The sequence below is a fragment of the Bubalus bubalis genome, chromosome 23, assembly GCF_019923935.1.
Source record: "Bubalus bubalis isolate 160015118507 breed Murrah chromosome 23, NDDB_SH_1, whole genome shotgun sequence".
Lineage (NCBI taxonomy): Eukaryota > Metazoa > Chordata > Mammalia > Artiodactyla > Bovidae > Bubalus > Bubalus bubalis.
In genome coordinates this window covers 32,897,841-32,915,483 of record NC_059179.1, presented here as the reverse complement: position 1 = coordinate 32,915,483, position 17,643 = coordinate 32,897,841, and the positions used below count along the sequence as shown (strand labels likewise).

The 17,643-nt window shown below is 46.4% G+C and overlaps 1 protein-coding gene across 5 annotated transcripts in view; it reads right to left on the bottom strand.

Annotated features, from left to right (window-relative positions):
- The window catches only part of ACSL5 (acyl-CoA synthetase long chain family member 5), a 51,100-nt gene extending 40,445 nt beyond the window's left edge, over positions 1 to 10,655 (bottom strand). For 2 of the 5 annotated variants that reach the window (XM_006043946.4, XM_006043948.4), the window contains exon 1: positions 7,867 to 8,133. In XM_006043946.4, coding sequence (XP_006044008.3) covers positions 7,867 to 7,945 — 79 coding nt within the window. In that variant the 5' untranslated portion in view covers positions 7,946 to 8,133. Of the gene's footprint in view, positions 1 to 2,640; positions 2,665 to 5,280; positions 5,344 to 7,866; positions 8,134 to 10,490 lie in introns of those variants that run through there. The other 3 variants (XM_006043947.4, XM_044935240.2, XM_045164123.1) reach the window with 3 other exon arrangements.
- Between the last annotated feature and the right edge of the window lie 6,988 nt (positions 10,656 to 17,643).

Genomic DNA, 17,643 nt, shown 5'->3' with positions numbered 1-17,643 from the left:
GTTGGAACTGGACATGGAACAACAGACTGGTTCCAAATAGGAAAAGGAGTTCATGAAGGCTGTATATTGTCACCCTGTTTATTTAACTTATATGCAGAGTACATCATGAGAAACGCTGGACTGGAAGAAACACAAGCTGGAATCAAGATTGCCAGGAGAAATATCAATAACCTCAGATATGCAGATGACACCACCTTTATGGCAGAAAGTGAAGAGGAACTTAAAAGCCTCTTGATGAAAGTGAAAGAGGAGAGTGAAAAAGTTGGCTTAAAGCTCAACATTCAGAAAAGTAAGATCATGGCATCCGGTCCCATCACTTCATGGGAAATAGATGGGGAAACAGTGGAAACAGTGTCAGACTTTATTTTTCTGGGCTCCAAAATCACTGCAGATGGTGACTGCAGCCATGACATTAAAAGACGCTTACTCCTTGGAAGGAAAGTTATGACCAACCTAGATAGCATATTCAAAAGCAGAGACATTACTTTGCCAACAAAGGTTCGTCTAGTCAAGGCTATGGTTTTTCCTGTGGTCATATATGGATGTGAGAGTTGGACTGTGAAGAAGGCTGAGCGCCGAAGAATTGATGCTTTTGAACTGTGGTGTTGGAGAAGACTCTTGAGAGTCCCTTGGACTGCAAGGAGATCCAACCAGTCCATTCTGAAGGAGATCAGCCCTGGGATTTCTTTGGAAGGAATGATGCTAAAGCTGAAACTCCAGTACTTTGGCCACCTCATGCGAAGAGTTGACTCATTGGAAAAGACTCTGATGCTGGGAGGGATTGGGGGCAAGAGGAGAAGGGGATGACAGAGGATGAGGTGGCTGGATGGCATCACTGACTCGATGGGCGTGAGTCTGAGTGAACTCTGGGAGTTGGTGATGGACAAGGAGGCCTGGCGTGCTGCAATTCATGGGGTCGCAAAGAGTCGGACACGACTGAGCGACTGATCTGATCTGATCTCATCAATACAAAATAAAAAGTTAAAACAAAACTATAGTAGGGAAGGAGGGATTGAGGGGACAGCAGTGGGGTGAGTTTTAATTGGGGAGGATAGAGTAGGTCTCACTGGGAACATAGCACCTGAGGAGATATATCATTTAATCTGTAACAGTCACGCTTTAAAAAAAAAAAACAACTTAAAAGTGAACTACTCTGTATTATCCCACCTTGGCTGGAGACCTTTCACATGACTACGCCTGAGAAGACAGCCTCAGCCTCATTTCTAGAACTCAACCTCCCTCATCACTAAAGCCACATTCCATCGGCAGCCTCTTCTCCACGCTCCTGTCACCCGCCAGTCTGGACAGCAGCTCCGAGAGTAACCAGATCAATGCCCTTAGCAGATAAGAAACCAAAGGTGAAGTTTGAGTCACGGGGCCAAAGGGTACCTGAAATTGCATCTTGCATCATTCTCAGCAGTTGCTGAGAATAGAGGCTGGCGTAACATTCTGACTACAAGACTACAGATAACTTCCCAGCCACTTACCAGCGCCCGGGTGCTCAGGCCACTGCCTGGCTCTAGCCTCTAGCCTTCTCCACACAGGGCTGGTTGGGGAGGGATGTCCCCAGGCAGATGGGAAAGGACCTCTTTTTCCCTTCCACAGGATTATTCATGTGGTTCCAAGCAGGAAGACACCATTACCAAATGGGGTCCCTGTTAAATCCCCAAAGACAGTGAAGAAGTCTTTTCCAGCCATGGAAAGATTCTATGAGCACTTAAATAATTAAAACAGGACAGATATACCAGTCTCCCAGACCTTGCTTTTCCTAGCCCAGTTCCCAGGCCATATCCAACAGTTCCCATTTGTTGGGCAGCTGGTAGAGAGAAGGGGAGGGCTGGCCTTGGGACAGGTCCCCTGGCCCACTAACTGTAAACAAATCCTCAGGGTTGCGATGTATACACACTGGAGATGTCTCTGCTGCCAAATGGCACAAGAAAAGCTATTGTATTGGAGTTGAATCTGCTCTGTCCTTGGGTTTGGGTTTTGCGTGTTTCCTGGGGCTCAGCAGACAACTTGGGCTGCAAGCACCCCTAGGCAGAGATTGTCTTAGCCCAGAGTGCCAGAGGGAGAAGGCAATGGCACCCCACTCCAGTACTCTTGCCTGGAAAATCCCATGGATGGAGGAGCCTGGTGTGCTGCAGTCCATGGGGTCGCTAGGAGTTGGACACGACTAAGTGACTTCATTTTCACTTTTCACGTTCATGCATTGGAGAAGGAAATGGCAACCCACTCCGGTGTTCTTGCCTGGAGAATCCCAGGGACGGGGGAGCCTGGTGGCCTGCTGTCTATGGGGTTGCACAGAGTCAGACATGACTGACGTGACTTAGCAGCAGCAGCAGAGAGTGCCCGAGAGTCACCCTCCCCTTTTGCTCACCATTGTCACAAGTTCAGAGAAGGGCAGGCTTGAGGGGGGTGGTCTGGGGGAGGAAACAGTTTGCAAAATTTAACCCTGCATTGAACATGATGGTCACCTATGCCCAGTGGGGCAGGGAGTGCAGGTGGGGATGGGGGCAGAGTCACCTAGCCCTCTTCAGAAATGCCACATCTGGGACTTCCTGCCATAGCAGGGGCAACACTCAACAGCCTGACCTGAGTGAGGTCAATCTTCATTCATCCTGCAAGTATTCAGATACTTACTGTGTGCCAGGCAGTGGGTTCAGCAATGGGGAAAGTTCATTCAGAGTTCCTAGTCCATCAGGGGATAAAGCCACTTCCTAGGTGGGAAACAAGTGTTCTGTGAAATGTATCCCGGCTCTGGGAGCATCTGTGGAACTGGACAAAATGTGTGTGTGGCAAGAGATATATTTATCCTCTGAACTTTAAATTTACATATCATTTCCTTTGAATAAGGCAAACTAAGATCTTGTTTGTATACATTGGTGTATACCCAGCAATGTGCTATGTGTATTCATCATTGTGCCGTGTGCAGAGGGCCAAAGACTTAGAAGACGCAGCTCCTGCCCTCTGGGGACTAAACACTAAAAGTACTTACAGAAGGATGCAGTGTGGAAGATGAGCTAATGAATTTGAAGGAGAAGCCAGTGTAGACTGGAGACAGTGGAGGTACCTCCAAGGAGCACTAGCTCCTCAAGGATGTGTGGTCCTTGATCCCCTGGCTTTATTGCCAATAGCCTTTTGTCCAAGGTCAATCAAGGATGACCACCCCACAAAGGAAGCCGATGGCTGCTAAGATCCCAACTAAGATCCCAACCAGGGTCACTGTTACCAAACCATCTTTCTCCACTGTTGTCTGTGACTCACCATCCACTCTTCCATGGCAAGAGTGGTCACCACTTTAGGCAGGATAAACCTCCGGGGAAGAGAGAAAGAGGAATACCCAGATGTTGGGTGAGAGATGGGGCATGGTTGGAGACACAAGAGCAGGACAAGCATGAAGGAAAAGGGTGAATGAAGGGGAATGGTGAAGAGGCACTTCTGATGGGAGTAGAGAATCTGCCTTTAGTTGAGAGGGAAAGAGAAAAGGCTTCCAAATGACTGAATAAGACAGTGGGGCCTGATATAGACACTGCAGCACAGGAGTCATTCAGTTCCTGAACATCAGAGAGCCTTGGGGTGCCAACCTTGGCCAGCTGGGTTGGGTAGAATTTACCAGGAAAGCCCTCATTAAGTCAAATGCCACAATCATCTTACCTCAGTCCATGAGAATAGTATAGAAGAGTTGCTGAGCCACTCATAACCTGGTGACAGGCAGTGACAAATCCCACTGGATCTCAGATCAACTCAGTCAGCTTTGATCTACTACTGCGCTTCCAACAAGTCACAGTCCAGCAGCCCAACCCCAAGGAAAGCCTTGCTTCAGTAAACATTTCCAAAGGCCTCCAAGCTTATTGCTGACCAAGTGAATTATGAGAGCATGGCGGTCAGCAGAGCCAGTACCATCCAGTGGAGTTGATAAGAGCCTGTACAAAGATAGGCTGGACAAAGTGCTAGGACTAAGTCACTGCAGGCCAGGATAAAGACAGGCGGACACAAGAGGTTGGGAAAGAGGCCTCTTTGCAGAATTAGTCTTCACACTACTGGCTGGGCCAATGGTCAGGGCTCACCAGACTCAATGTGCAAGTGGCCTCAGGCCACACCACAGGGAGGGAACACAACTCCACCCAGCAGCAGCAAATTGGATTAAAGGCTTACTGAGCCTGTTCTTGCCCACCAGAACAAGACTCAGTTTTCCCCACAGCCAGTCCCTCCCATCAAGAAGCTTGCACAAGCCTCTTATCCTCATCCATTAGAGGGCAGACAGAAAATCACAATCACAGAAAAACTAACCAAACTGATCACATGGACCACAGCCTGGCCTAACTCAATGAAATTATGAGCCATGTCATGTATGGCCACCCAAGACAGACAGGTCATGGTGGAGAGTTCTGACAAAACATGGTCTGTTGGTGAATGGAATGGCAAACCACTTCAGCATTCTTGCTTTGAGAACCCCATGAACAGAATGAAAAGGCAATGTGCAAACAAGCAGCTTTATTCCCCAAAGTCTCAGCTCCAGCGGTAAACTTCTAAGGCCCTATCCTTTCCAGGTACCTGAGTATCAGCACTACCATCTACCAGATAGGTGGCCCTGTTTGATTTCTCCTAGTTTGACAGTTACTTAATGTCACTGAGCATCAGTTTCCCTCCATTGCACTCCAGAAGGGGCAGATTAGTATCCTTGCTTTGGATGAACCTTTCAGTATACTGTCTGGGACATGGGAAGCCCTCAGTGAAGATAAGCTTCCTTTTTCCCTGTTCCACTTACCTCGATTTCCAACTCCTTGTCAATATCAGATGTTCTATTTTGAGATGTCCCCAAAGTGAAGAGTTGATCATGGACTTTGTACTGTAACTGCCCTTCGATTTATATGCAAATGTATGACCATCTCCTCATTTGCATTCAAACAGAGGATTTCTAATTGGAGGCCACAAGGTCTCTCTCAACCTTGTGAAACTCCTGCATCCTCCCACAGCCACCTCAACTTCTTAGAGTAGAATGACCCATGGAGAAACCCAGAGATCTACGACCAGCTCCCCAACAGAGGGTGGGTACCATGGCCTGGCAACAGCAGTCCAAGGGCTGCCTAACCTTCTGAGCTTCAAAGCTCTTATTTATCTTAATGACATGAATTAAGAGCCTGGGAAATACTAGGCTCTGTGCCAGGGGAGGAATGAGAAGTGTTATGTCTGATCTCAGGATGCACAGTTACACGGGGGAAGAAACAGACCAGGATATGTCTACAGCAGGGTGTGGAGAGAGTACAAGCGAAGGCTGACCTCAGGGCTGCTGGAGACACATCACCCCAGCAGGATGTTTCCAGACGTGGGTCACCTGAGGTCATATCTCAAATGGGAGTCAGTTCATCTGCTGGCCAGGCATATGAGACAGACAGAAACAGAAATCACATTCCTGATTTCTGAAAAATCTCCAAATCCTGGTTTAGGAATTCACCTGCCAAGAAGTGGGAGTTGTTTTTTTTTGAAGTGGGGGTGGTGCAATCATGCAAATTTATAAAATGAACCACTTAAAAGTAAACAATTCAGTGGGCACTTAGTACATTCATAATGTTGTACAACCACCTCTATCTAGATTCAAAACACTCGTCATCCCCAAAGGAAATCCTCTCCCCATTAAGCAGTTACTCTTCTTTCCTCCCTATCCCTGGCAACCACCGATCGATCTGCTTTCCATTTCCATGGACGTGAAGTGGGAGGATTTGCAAAAAAGAAATTTCTCCTAGTTTGTTGCTCTTAGGTCCATGCACTAAACTAGACTCATCAGAAATGGAGGCCAAGTTTGCCCTCAGAACTAAATGAGCCAGATTCCACTCAGTCTTTTCATACTGTATCCAGTTTGTTCCGTCTTGGTTTCCCCATCTACAAAAACACATACCTACCTCATAGGACTGTTTTTGAAGATCAGGAGATGAAAGCCCCATAAAACAGTAAACACAGCACTGCCCCCACAGTAAATAGTCAATGAATGATAGCTGTACTATTTGCATTCTAGAAAAATGTCAACCTAAAAAGTCTCTAATAGATACATGAAGTCAATATCTACCTACCTACCTACCTACCACCTAGGTCACCATACATAAGAATCTTTTTACAAATGAAAATATCTAGGAAATCCAAAGAAGGGCTAACTCCACACAGAGGTGGATGGAACATGTCTTTTAGCATCATATGGACTGTAGCTTCAATTCCAGTTGACAACTGGCTTCACCTCTCTGAGCCTACTCTCTTCACCACCTATCTCCTAATATTGTCTTAATGTCAGAGTACCCATGATGATCTGGTGCTTAACTGGCTTCCTCTTCCCTCTCCCGCTTCGTTTCTGTATACTTTCTCCTTCCCTAACACCCAGCCCACTTCTTTTATCTGGAGTTCCCCCTGCATGTTTAGCATTTAGGCATTCAGTGATACACTGATATTATTTTAGGTGTCATTGCCCTCAGAGAATTAGAATATGATTCGGATAAAAGATTATTTTAGGTCAGGACCTCAACAAATATACTGGCTGAAGCATCCTGTTTGGTCTGGATAATATTTAGGAAAAAAAAAAAACAAAACCAGTATTACTTTGAATGAGTGAAGTTGCTCAGCCATGTCTGACTCTTTGCGACCCCATGGACTGTAGCCTACTAGGCTCCTCCGTCCATGGGATTTTACATGCAAGAGTACTGGAGTGGGTTGCCATTGCCTTCTCCAGGAGATCTTCCCGACCTAGGGATTGAATTGGACTATGTTTATCTGGGGTGTGCCTGCCTTGCATTCTGTCAGACCTCTCCACCCCGACCTGCATCTTATTTCATATACTCTACGTTACTTAGCTCTATTGCCTGTCTGTTCTATAATTATTTGTGACTCTTGTTTTATTTCTGGTTCTGTTCCTTTTTTTTGTGCCAACTACATAAGTGATACTTACAAGATGTTATACGACATCTCTTCCAAGACTATTCAGTGTTCAATCTCAAATATTTATCAATTGGAGGGAACAACCATAAAGTAACTCCCATGCTGGAATACAGAGGGCAGTATCCCCCAAACCAATGACTCCTTTTTAAAATTTTTAACTGGATCAATCTTTTATTTTTAAATTAAATTAAATTTAGCTTAATTTTATTACTTTTGAAGACTACTAATTACCTACAAATCAGAGTTTAGATTCAATCCTGCTTTTCAAATAACCAAAAAGACAGATACCCACAGAAGGGAGTAAGCCCCAATAATGAAATCCCTTCCCAACACTCACTCCTTGAAGGCCAACTTGTGGCCCTACCCCTTAAAACAGACTCAGCTTCATCCAGAAAGCATTCATTCCATCCGTCACACATCCAGCAGCTCTTCCCCTCGGAAGGTCTCAAAATCCATCAGGAAAATCGAGGACACCCTCCAGCCCAGATCCCTGGGTCGGGAAGATCCCTTGGAGAAGGAAATGACAACCACTCCAGCATTCTTACCTGGGAAATTCCATGGACAGAGGGGCCTAGCACGCTATGCGGTCACAAAGAGTCAAACATGACTAAGTAGAACTCTTCTCTTCCCTCCCAGCGTAGCCCAGGGGAGCTATAGGCAGAGCCTCAGGCCCTCAAAAAGGGGTCTGGGTTGTGTTTCCCTTCCCCAAGAGAGGCAGGAGAAAAGAAAACCAATTCTTGCTCCACATTCCTCCTCCCCCTTGATCTTCCTGATGAGAAGGGTTTAAAAAAGTCCTTCAGAGACCGGGGAGAAAGCAAGTGCCGACATGTGCTTGGGACACAGGAAGTTCCAAGCTCCCCAGAGCTGGGGGTCAGGATGCCCCCCAGGCTACTGCCCCACACCCACAAGACCCCTTGCCAAATACACCTCCAGCTGCCCCCTTACCCTGTGAGGGGACCACATCTCTTGGTGCTCCCAGCGAGTGGAGCCTCCTGGCTCTGAGTGCCTGTGAGTCCTGGCACATGAATCGCTGCGAATCCTCACCCCTCACCCCAGCTCCTCCAGGGTCAGGGGGGGCTTCAGAGCATCCCTGCAGGCTGAGGATCTCTGGTTCCAAGCCGTCAGCCCCGAGTCTGAGCTGCCCTGAGGCAGGAGTCAGGCCACAGCGGGCTTCTAACGTGCTCGGGGACTTCACTTCCTGGTTTTTCTTTCACAACAGAAAGTGGAAGTGTTCTGACCAGAAGGAGAAAAGCCGCCAAAGCTCCTCTGGCTGGGTTTCAGAGCCTTAACTGGCAGTCCCTGAGGGCTGATACAGCAGCCAGCCTGCATTCACAGCTCATGCTCTGTCTGCCTGATGACGGAGAACCAGACGGAGATGATGGAGGTGCCCCTCGCAGACCACCCTTGTCAGAGAGGTGAGACCCATGCTGGATTCCTGGGACAATGAGGTCCAACCACAGGGCACCTCGGCCCTCACATCCTTCCCAGGACCATGGGGACACCTGGAGGCCAGCTCTGCTGGCCAGCCATGCATGTTGTCGCCTCTCCCCAGTCCCCTCTTGCCTGCCTCAGATCCTAGAGCTGTGCTGACAAAGCCAGCAAAACAAGCACATCAAGAACCACAGGGACAGCGTGGAGAGTCTGTTTCCTCTGACACATTTTCTTCAGGCCTCCAATGTTTAATTAAAAATGTTTGCGGCTCGCACTGTCACCTTCCAGATAAAATCTGAGAAATTGTAAAATCAGGAATCCACAAGCACGTATGCCATTAGCTGTCAGACTGACCCTGCATCTCGCAGGAGCCTCTGAAAAACTTCACTGTACACTCGTGAGACAACAACAGTGAAAAGGCAAACTACTTCTTGATATTTTTATAAAAGGGGCTTCCCTGTGGCTCACTGGTTAAGAATCTGCCTGCAGTACAGGAGACACAGGTTGGATTCCTAGGTTGGGAAGATCCCCTGGAGGAGGAAATGGCAACTCGCTCTAGTATTCTTGCCTGGGAAATCCCATGGACAGAAGATACTGGCGGGCTATAGTCCATGGGGTTGCAAATGAGTTGGACATAACTTAGTGACTAAACAATAACAATTATTATCAAAATTGCTTTGAATGTGAAGACACCTTGAAAGCGTCTTGAGGACTGGTCTTCAGGGCATCAGGACCCATAGTAGTCTCATCAGATTCACCTATGGCTGTGGCTGCAGAAGGGCATGGGAGTTTCTATTCTCAGATGTGAAGGCAGAAAAAAACGAGGTCCCTACCCCTTCCCAACCCTACCTCTCCCTACCACCTCTCAGACACCCCAGAATTAAGCAGCACTTTCCCCCAACCTCAGTCCCTTTAAGAAGGCTCAACGTAAAACCAACAAGAGCTCCGGTCTTCACTAGAGATGTATTAGGATTCCCTCTCTGCACAGAGGAGTTCCTCAAAGCTTCCAACCAGAAAAACCAGAGTGAGCTGTGCCCCAATCTCAGGGAACATAAGAGCTGGTTCCTTGACCTCATGGGATCCCACTTTAGACATGGAAGAAAGCTGAAGTAGGTTAGGATGAGGGTGCCCCCCCCCCCACCTTTCCATATTTGGGTTCATCTCTTGGCTGGAAGAACACTTGTCTTTGCTAAGTTTCCAAGCTCATCTCCCCAGGGGTAGCTGCCTCCAGTAAAGAGCAGAGGATGGGACAGTGGGTGTCGAATCTCAGCCATTCTAATGCTGCTGGGCTTTTCCCTGGGTGCTTTCTTCTTTCACCAACCAGACGAAGAGCTTAGGACCAGGAGAAGATGGTTTTCTCCAGGATCAAACGCTCAAGTTTGGAAGAGTCTGGGTGGTTCTAAAGCTCTAGCACCTGGAGGTGCATTCTTGTTCAATCCTATACACACACCAGGGACACTGCCAAATTTTGAGGGAATGATGGACAGTTTTCACAGAACTCAAGAATTCTGCATCAGGCAGCATACCGATCAGGACTCAGATTCTCACCCCACCTCCTCTTAGCTATGCAGCCCAGGCCGAGCTGTTTAAGAGCCCAGAGGCATGTTATTCACCTGTGATATGGGAATGATACCCCCTTACCTTACAGGAGGTAATAAGCCAATGTATATCACACATCTAGTACAGACCCCAGCATCGGACAGCAAGTCTGCTAAGGGTTCCCTTCCCTGCTTCCTTCCAAATGGGAGGGGCTGCAGCTGTCTGATGGCCTTTCCAATCATACAGACATTTCAAAATGGAAGATGAAGGAGACCTACATCTTGGCTTTGGCTATAACCCTTAAAGCTTTTAAGTCTGTTTTATTTGCACTTAGTGAAATCAACCACTCTCTCTTCCAAGTCCATTACCTGCTAACAGTTCAGATTCCTTCCATGTCTCCACTCCCCTTTTGCAGCTGATTTTTTTTGCCTCCCATGCAGGTCAACTAAGATCACTATGCAAACAAATGCTATTTCATCTTGTAAAAGAGCCTTAGGCTGAGAATAGGCACACGTCCAACTTTTTTCTCCCCAGTCACCCCCATCTCTACTATCTCATATCATATAAGCTATAGAGCGGGTAGCATTATTGAAGTTTACCTTGTAAGAGTCTGCTCACTCCTGGGTTCCAGGAAATGTGCCCCTCACAGCTGTCTGTACTGGTTCAGCACAACATTCAGGAGCCTCTGCCTTTTCCTTAGCGCTGGAGTCGGGACCACACCTGAAGCCAATGTGTATCGTACTGAGAGTAGCTAACCAGCTCTCATGGAACCTTTGAACCTATTGCAATAGAGGTTCAAAGGTAGACATTACCTATTCAAACATTTGCACAGTAACCTCTGGCAGTGAGAAGTGTAGGATTTGGCAAAAGGTTAAAACAGGAGATTGTTATGCAATGGGCTTTAGAGGAAGAAAAAGAAGGAGAGAGAAAGCGAATGAAAGGGAGAGAGTCCTCAGCTCGGAAAGCTAACTTATAACAAGCAAAACCTTTTATAAAGCCCATACCTTGGGGAAGAGGAGGAGGCAAACAAGGCTTTGCACCTTCATTTTTGGGCGGAATCCCTGAGATTGTGATAGGGAGAGGAAGGTCTAAGTAACCTTAGAGGGAAACCTTAGTTTCCTCTAAGAGGGGGAAAGTGCTCCTTGATTTTAGGGGGAGAGAAGATTGAGACACCACTCTAAGTGGCTCCAGTTATAACTTTAAGATTCTGATAAGCAGAGGTCTGTCTTTTAGAGATAAGCTTTCTTCTGGAATGGGCTGGTGACCCCTCTAGAATTACAATGTTTTCAAGTCACTCTAGAATCTAGACAGAGGGATAGGCATAGCTGGGTCGGATTTAGAACCCAGAATGATGGGTACAGCCTGCACCACCCACAGCTGAGTGAGCACTGAAGAAGCAGGGTTGCTAAGGCATCACAATTCAGCCTGTCCTCCTCTCTCTTTCCATTTTAAAGTCATTCGTCATCAGTCTCCAGTCCAAAATCTTCGAGACTTCAAGGCATCATCACTAGGCAAAAATGCTGGATGGGCACGCAAGCAACTCTGGAGAGCAATCTCTATTTTATGGGTGAGGCCAATGAGGCCTTTTCAGGTGAAAAAAAATCACCCAGCATCATGCAGTCGGTTAGCAGTCAAGGCTGGACCTGACCCAGAGCCACAGACCACCACCACAGAACCTTTGTATGGTGCTGCTTTGTTGCTAAATGTTCATTTCACCACATGCAGACCTCAAATACTTGAACGCTTTCTGGGTATCAGGCCTGCAGAAATTCGTGGAAATGCTGCATTAGGTTTCTGCTCACTGAATTTGGTCAGGTGGCCAATATCTAAATCAGAAGGCAACACCACTTCCTGCTGACTCGGCCTGGAGGAGTCGTCAAGTCCTCATTAACAGTAAGAGGTCTTAGTTGGCCAGAATCTCATCTAGGTTGTCGGCACATTAATTCCACAGACACACTTCTTGCCCTGCAGCCCTAAGCCTGACCTAGGACCTGAAACAAAAAGTCTTCTAAGAGGTAGCTTAGACAAAGATACAGTTCAATAGGAACTGGGGGCGGGATTCTCACTTGACTGGGGTAATGTCAACTTGTGTTAAGTAGCAACCCACTGAACACCTGCTGACACCACACTTGCCTGAGAGCACGATGCTCTGAGTGGTTCCCAAACTCCAGGGAGCCATATAGTTCCCTGGAGAGCGTGTTATGCTGATGGCTGGGCCCATGCTGGCGTTTCTGACTCAGTGGGCCTGGGTCAGGGCCCTAGAATCTGCATTACTAACAATTCCAGGTGATGTGGAGGCTGCTGATTTGGGGACACACTTGGACCACCACTGCTCCAAGCAGCCACCCCATCGTCCATGGGCTCAACTACTGGACTGTTAAAAAGAACTCTGCATAGGGCCATTTTGGCTCTGGTGACCCTATAATTGGGAGGACAACTTGACGCAGAGTGGAACTCATGACGTGCCCTAGAAGAGAGGTGATGCTCAAGACCATCGAGGGGCCAAGACCTGGAGGGTGCTTTGACACTAGCAGGAAGTATTGCCTCTCACCCTTCTTTATGTAAATCAGCGCTGGCATCCTAGCTGGATGACCCATGTGGGTATGAGTGTGGGTGTAGAAGGGGCACCCCCTGATCTAACAACCATAACTTTATTCTCCAGGGCACCTGAGACCCCAAAAGATGAAGCAGCCAGCAAGGGTGAGTCATCAGTTTAGTAGGAGAGGGGAGTCCCAAACCCAGGCTTCCACTGCCTAGCAGGCCACACTGTCTCACGCTCAACTATGGTTTTCTACAGCCTCTCTCTTCAAAAACCCACGTGTTCGACAATGCTCTGCAACACCCTCCACGTGTCCCTCCCCTCACATAGCCATTTGCATTGAGAAATCAATAAAAACCAAGCCCCTTGCCAGTCCAGGCATCCCATTGCCTCTAAAAAGTGCAAACCTTCATTGTTTTATGTCTTTCAAGGGTGGGGTGTCCGAGGTAAGGAGTCTGACCCAATAGCTATATTTCTGATACACATGCTCGCTGCTCTGGTCAGCAGGAGGGGAACGGTGTACACTATTTCCCCTTTTGTAGGGACAAAGGAACCACACATCTCATTTACAACAGTTGGAGAAGACCGAAGCCAACATTCCAGAGTTTTGTAACACAGTCTGGAAACAGCCAAGATACCTCATGTGATAGGGCTGGCAGGTCATTGGAAGTAGAAACCAGGTTTCCTATATTTTTAAAGTGGAATTTCTCCTTTGAATAAAGCCTCTGCCCTCAGAATATAGATGACTCATCTTGCATTTCTGGCTCCTCTGCTTTAGAAGACTTCACTGGGTTCAGATTCCAGAATAGCTGCTCAACAATGCTCACCATCGGCATTCCGAGGGAGGGCAAAGAAGGAAGCTGGAGATGAGAAGGGGCGGCACAGGATGGGTGGAGTAGCTGAGACGTGTGGTGCCTGGCAAACACTTATCAAGGAAGGATCTGAGGCTGTTTTAACTGCTAATCCAAGACTTTAGAAGTCAGGCAACATGACCCAAGAAAAAGGAGAAGCAGAGTCCTAGAGCTATGGTGGTGGTTTAGTCGCTTAGTCACGTTCAACTCTTGCGACCCCGTGGACTGTAGCCCGCCACGCTCCTCTGCCCATGGAATTCTCTAGGCAAGAATACTGGAGTGGGGAGAATCCTAGAGCTATAGGCTGAACCTATGCATGTTGACTCCTGTCTGATGAATCAGACAAAAAGAAAGAGACGTCATGTCCCTCCCAGGAGTCAATTGGACAGCAGGGCAGAGGGTACAATGGTACAAATTGGATGAAATGTAAGCTGTGATGGATTGACCTTTAGCTTCCCACATGGCAGAGCTGACTTCGAAGTTTTCCCTTCCACTGAGATGTGAAAAGGAAGGGACAAAGTTCCCTCAACTTGACAAAGTTGCCCTAATTGACTATTCCGATTATCAGAATTCCATACCTACCTTTTCCTTGGTTATCTGAGGTTTCAAAAGGCTAATGGCACTCAGAGTACACCTTCAAGGGAGCACTCTAAGGTTCCCAGGTCAACTCCATTCCGAAGGCCTTTGAAATGATTGTGAATATTATTGAGTACTTCCCATGGGGCCCTGCTGGGCTGAACTGCCTGCAATACCTCATTTCATCTTACAGCAGTCCGATGAAGAAGTTGTTATCATTTTTCAGAAGAGGGAAGGCTAAGGGAGGTCGAGTTAACTCACCCAAGGCATGTGGCTAAGAGTTGACACAGTCTTAAAGGCAGATTTTGAGTTCAGGTACTCCTGAGTCCACAGCCCAAGTACATTGATTAAGGATGACTCATTCCATGTACTCATCCTATGGTGTTGGAGAAGACCTTTGAGACTCCCTTGGACTGCAAGGAGAACCAACCAGTCCATCCTAAAGGAAATCAGTCCTGAATGTTCATTGGAAGGACTGATGTTGAAGCTGAAATTCCAATACTTTGGCCACCTGATGTGAAGAGCTGACTCATTTGAAAAGACCCTGATGCTGGGAAAGATTGAAGACAGGAGAAGGGGATGACAGAGGATGAGATTGTTGGATGGCATCACTGACTCAATGAACATGAGTTTGAGTAAATTCCGGGAGTTGGTGATAGACAGGGAGGCCTGGCCTGCTGCCGTCCATGGGGTTGCAAAGAGTTGGACATGACTGAGTGATTGAACTGAAATGAACTAATTCCATGTAACCTGTGCAATCTCATTTGTTTATACATGCATTCCTCTTGGGAACTCTGATTGGTGTCTCAAAGAGAATCAAGAACTGTTGGCCTAGAGGAAGGAAAGCCCAATGGCCACCATCAGGAAGGAGAACCTGATGCCCAGGGTGGAACAACGGGTCCCTTCCCCTTCCTCTGAAGGGCTTCCCACCTGCCTGGACGTGCTTCCTGAGGCTGAGTTCACTTCCCACACAAAGCCTTGCTTCACTCAGCTGAAGGTGGGCTGGGCTGGCGCTGGGTGGGGCGGGGGGCGGGGTGTCAGTGGGTCATGTCTTTCAGCTGTGCCATCCCCAGCTCTTTCTGCTTTGTTGTCTGCTGTACTGGGAGTGGCCACAGTGCTTTTCTGGGCCCCACTGTCAACCACATAGAACAAGATGACCCCAAGGCTCAGCAGCTGGAGGAGCTTGTTTTGCTCAACTCAAGTGGCTAACAGCAACAGCTTGGGCACCTGAGCTCATGAGGCCACTTGCTCATTCTTTGTGGGAAGGAGGTGTTACTTAAGATTGAGCACTTGATTGAGAAGAATGGTTTTTGCATAGATTGCAATAAAAAGCTTGCCTCCCTCCCCCAGAAAACCCTCAGGGTGCAGATTGCCTTGCAAGTTTGGATCTGAGATTCCCAACTGGCAAACCATAGCACACCAGTACACTATGGCCCCACATAGGGGATTCAGTGCATCATATAAAACTATTATTCTCAGGGTCATGTCAACAAGGTTGGAACACAGTGACACAGACAACTTGCTCCTTTATAGGCAAGAGCAATTAAGAGTCAGATGAACAGTGAGAAGGTCCTCAGAGAGGCTCTGGCTCTGAATTCCCAGAACCAACAGCCCCATAGAAAACATCTCTATTTCCCAGCTGATTAGACGCATAGCTCAGAGTGAAGGTTCAGACGTGGACTGTCCAATACTGTAAGCAGTCTCTCCGGGTGGCAACTGAGTACTTGTAACGAAGAAAGTCTGAATTAAGATGTGCTTAAGTACAAAATACACCAAATTTCAGAGACTTAGTATGAAGCAAATAACATAAAATCTCAAATTTTAAAATATGGAGTATGTGTTGAATTGATAACATTTTGAATAAACTAAGTAATCAATCTTATTTGCTGCTTTTAATTTTTAAATATTTCTGCTGGGAATTTTAACACTACATAAGTGGCTCACACTCTATTTTTCTTGGACACTAATTTAGACCAAAGATCCTCTGGCCTAATGCCTATACGATATAAGCCAAAAGAGGTATTACCTGATGTTAGCAGTGAACACGTTATACCTGCTCTGGGTGTTCTTGAAGACAATGAAATCTTTCATTTGTTCCTCTGGGTTCTATAGCACCATCAGTTTGTTTCTTTGAGTTTATATAGCAGTCATTCAACAGAAGTCATGATCTCCTTGACTGACACAATTGTTCCTTATTATAAAACTGCTATTATTACACACTGCTCTGTGTAAAATGGATAACTGATAAGGACCTACTGTATAGCACAGGTGTGTGTGTGTGAAAGTTGCTCAGTCATGTCCAACACTTCGTGACCCCATGGACTACACAGTCAATGGAATTCTCCAGGCTAGAATACTGGAGTGGGTAGCCTTTCCCTCCTCCAGGGGATCTTCCCAACCCAGGGATCGAACCCAGGTCTCATGCATTGTAGGCAGACTCTACCAGCTGAGCCACCAGGGAAGCCCATAGCACAGGTAACTGTACTCAATATTATGTACAACAAAGATGGGGAAAAAAACTTTGAAAAAAGAATAGATACTTGTATATGTCTAACTGAATCACTTTGCTGTACACTTGAAACTATTACAACATGATTAACCAATTGTGCTCTAATATAAAATAAAAAGTTTAAAAAAATCTATTACTTCACCTAATCCTCTCATGAGCGGATCAAGGTAATTAAAAATGAGGAAACTAAGGTTCATATTAAATTAAATTAAACTAAGGTTCAGACTTAAATTGAAGAAAGTGGGGAAAATCACTAGACCACTCAGGTATGACCTAAATCAAATCCCTTACGATTATACAGTGGAAGTGAGAAATAGATTTAAGGGACTAGATCTGATAGAGTGCCTGATGAACTATGGACTGAGGTTCATGACATTGTACAGGAGACAGGGATCAAGACCATCCCCATGGAAAAGAAATGCAAAAAAGCAAAATGGCTGTCTAGGGAGGCCTTACAAATAGCTGCGAAAAGAAGAGAAGCAAAAAGCAAAGGAGAAAAGGAAAGATATACACATTTAAATGCAGAATTCCAAAGAATAGCAAGGAGAGATAAGAAAGCCTTCCTCAGCAATCAACGCAAAGCAATAGAGGAAAACAATAGAATGGGAAAGACTAGAGATCTCTTCAAGAAAATTAGAGATACCAAGGGAATATTTCATGCAAAGATGGGCTCAATAAAGGACAGAAATGGTATAGGACCTAACAGAAGCAGAAAATATTAAGAAGAGGAGGCAAGAATACACAGAAGAACTGTACAAAAAAAGATCTTCACGACCTAGATAATCACAATGATGTGATCACTCACCTAGAGCCAGATATCCTGGAGTGTGATGTCAAGTGGGCCTTAGGAAGCATCCCTATGAACAAAGCTAGTGGAGGTGATGGAATTACAGTTGAGCTATTTCAAATCCTCAAAGATGATGCTGTGAAAGTGCTGCACTCAATATGTCAGCAAATTTGGAAAACTCAGCAGTGGCCACAGGACTGGAAAAGGTCAGTTTTCATTCCAATCCCAAAGAAAGGCAATGCCAAAGAATGCTCAAACTACCGCACAATTGCACTCATCTCACACGCTAGTAAAGTAATGCTCAAAATTCTCCAAGCCAGGCTCCAGCAATACGTGAATTGTGAACTTCCAGATGTTCAAGCTGGATTTAGAAAAGGCAGAGGAACCAGAGATCAAATTGCCAACATCTGCTGGATCATGGAAAAAGCAAGAGAGTTCCAGAAAAACATCTATTTCTGCTTTATTAACTATGCCAAAGCCTTTGACTGTG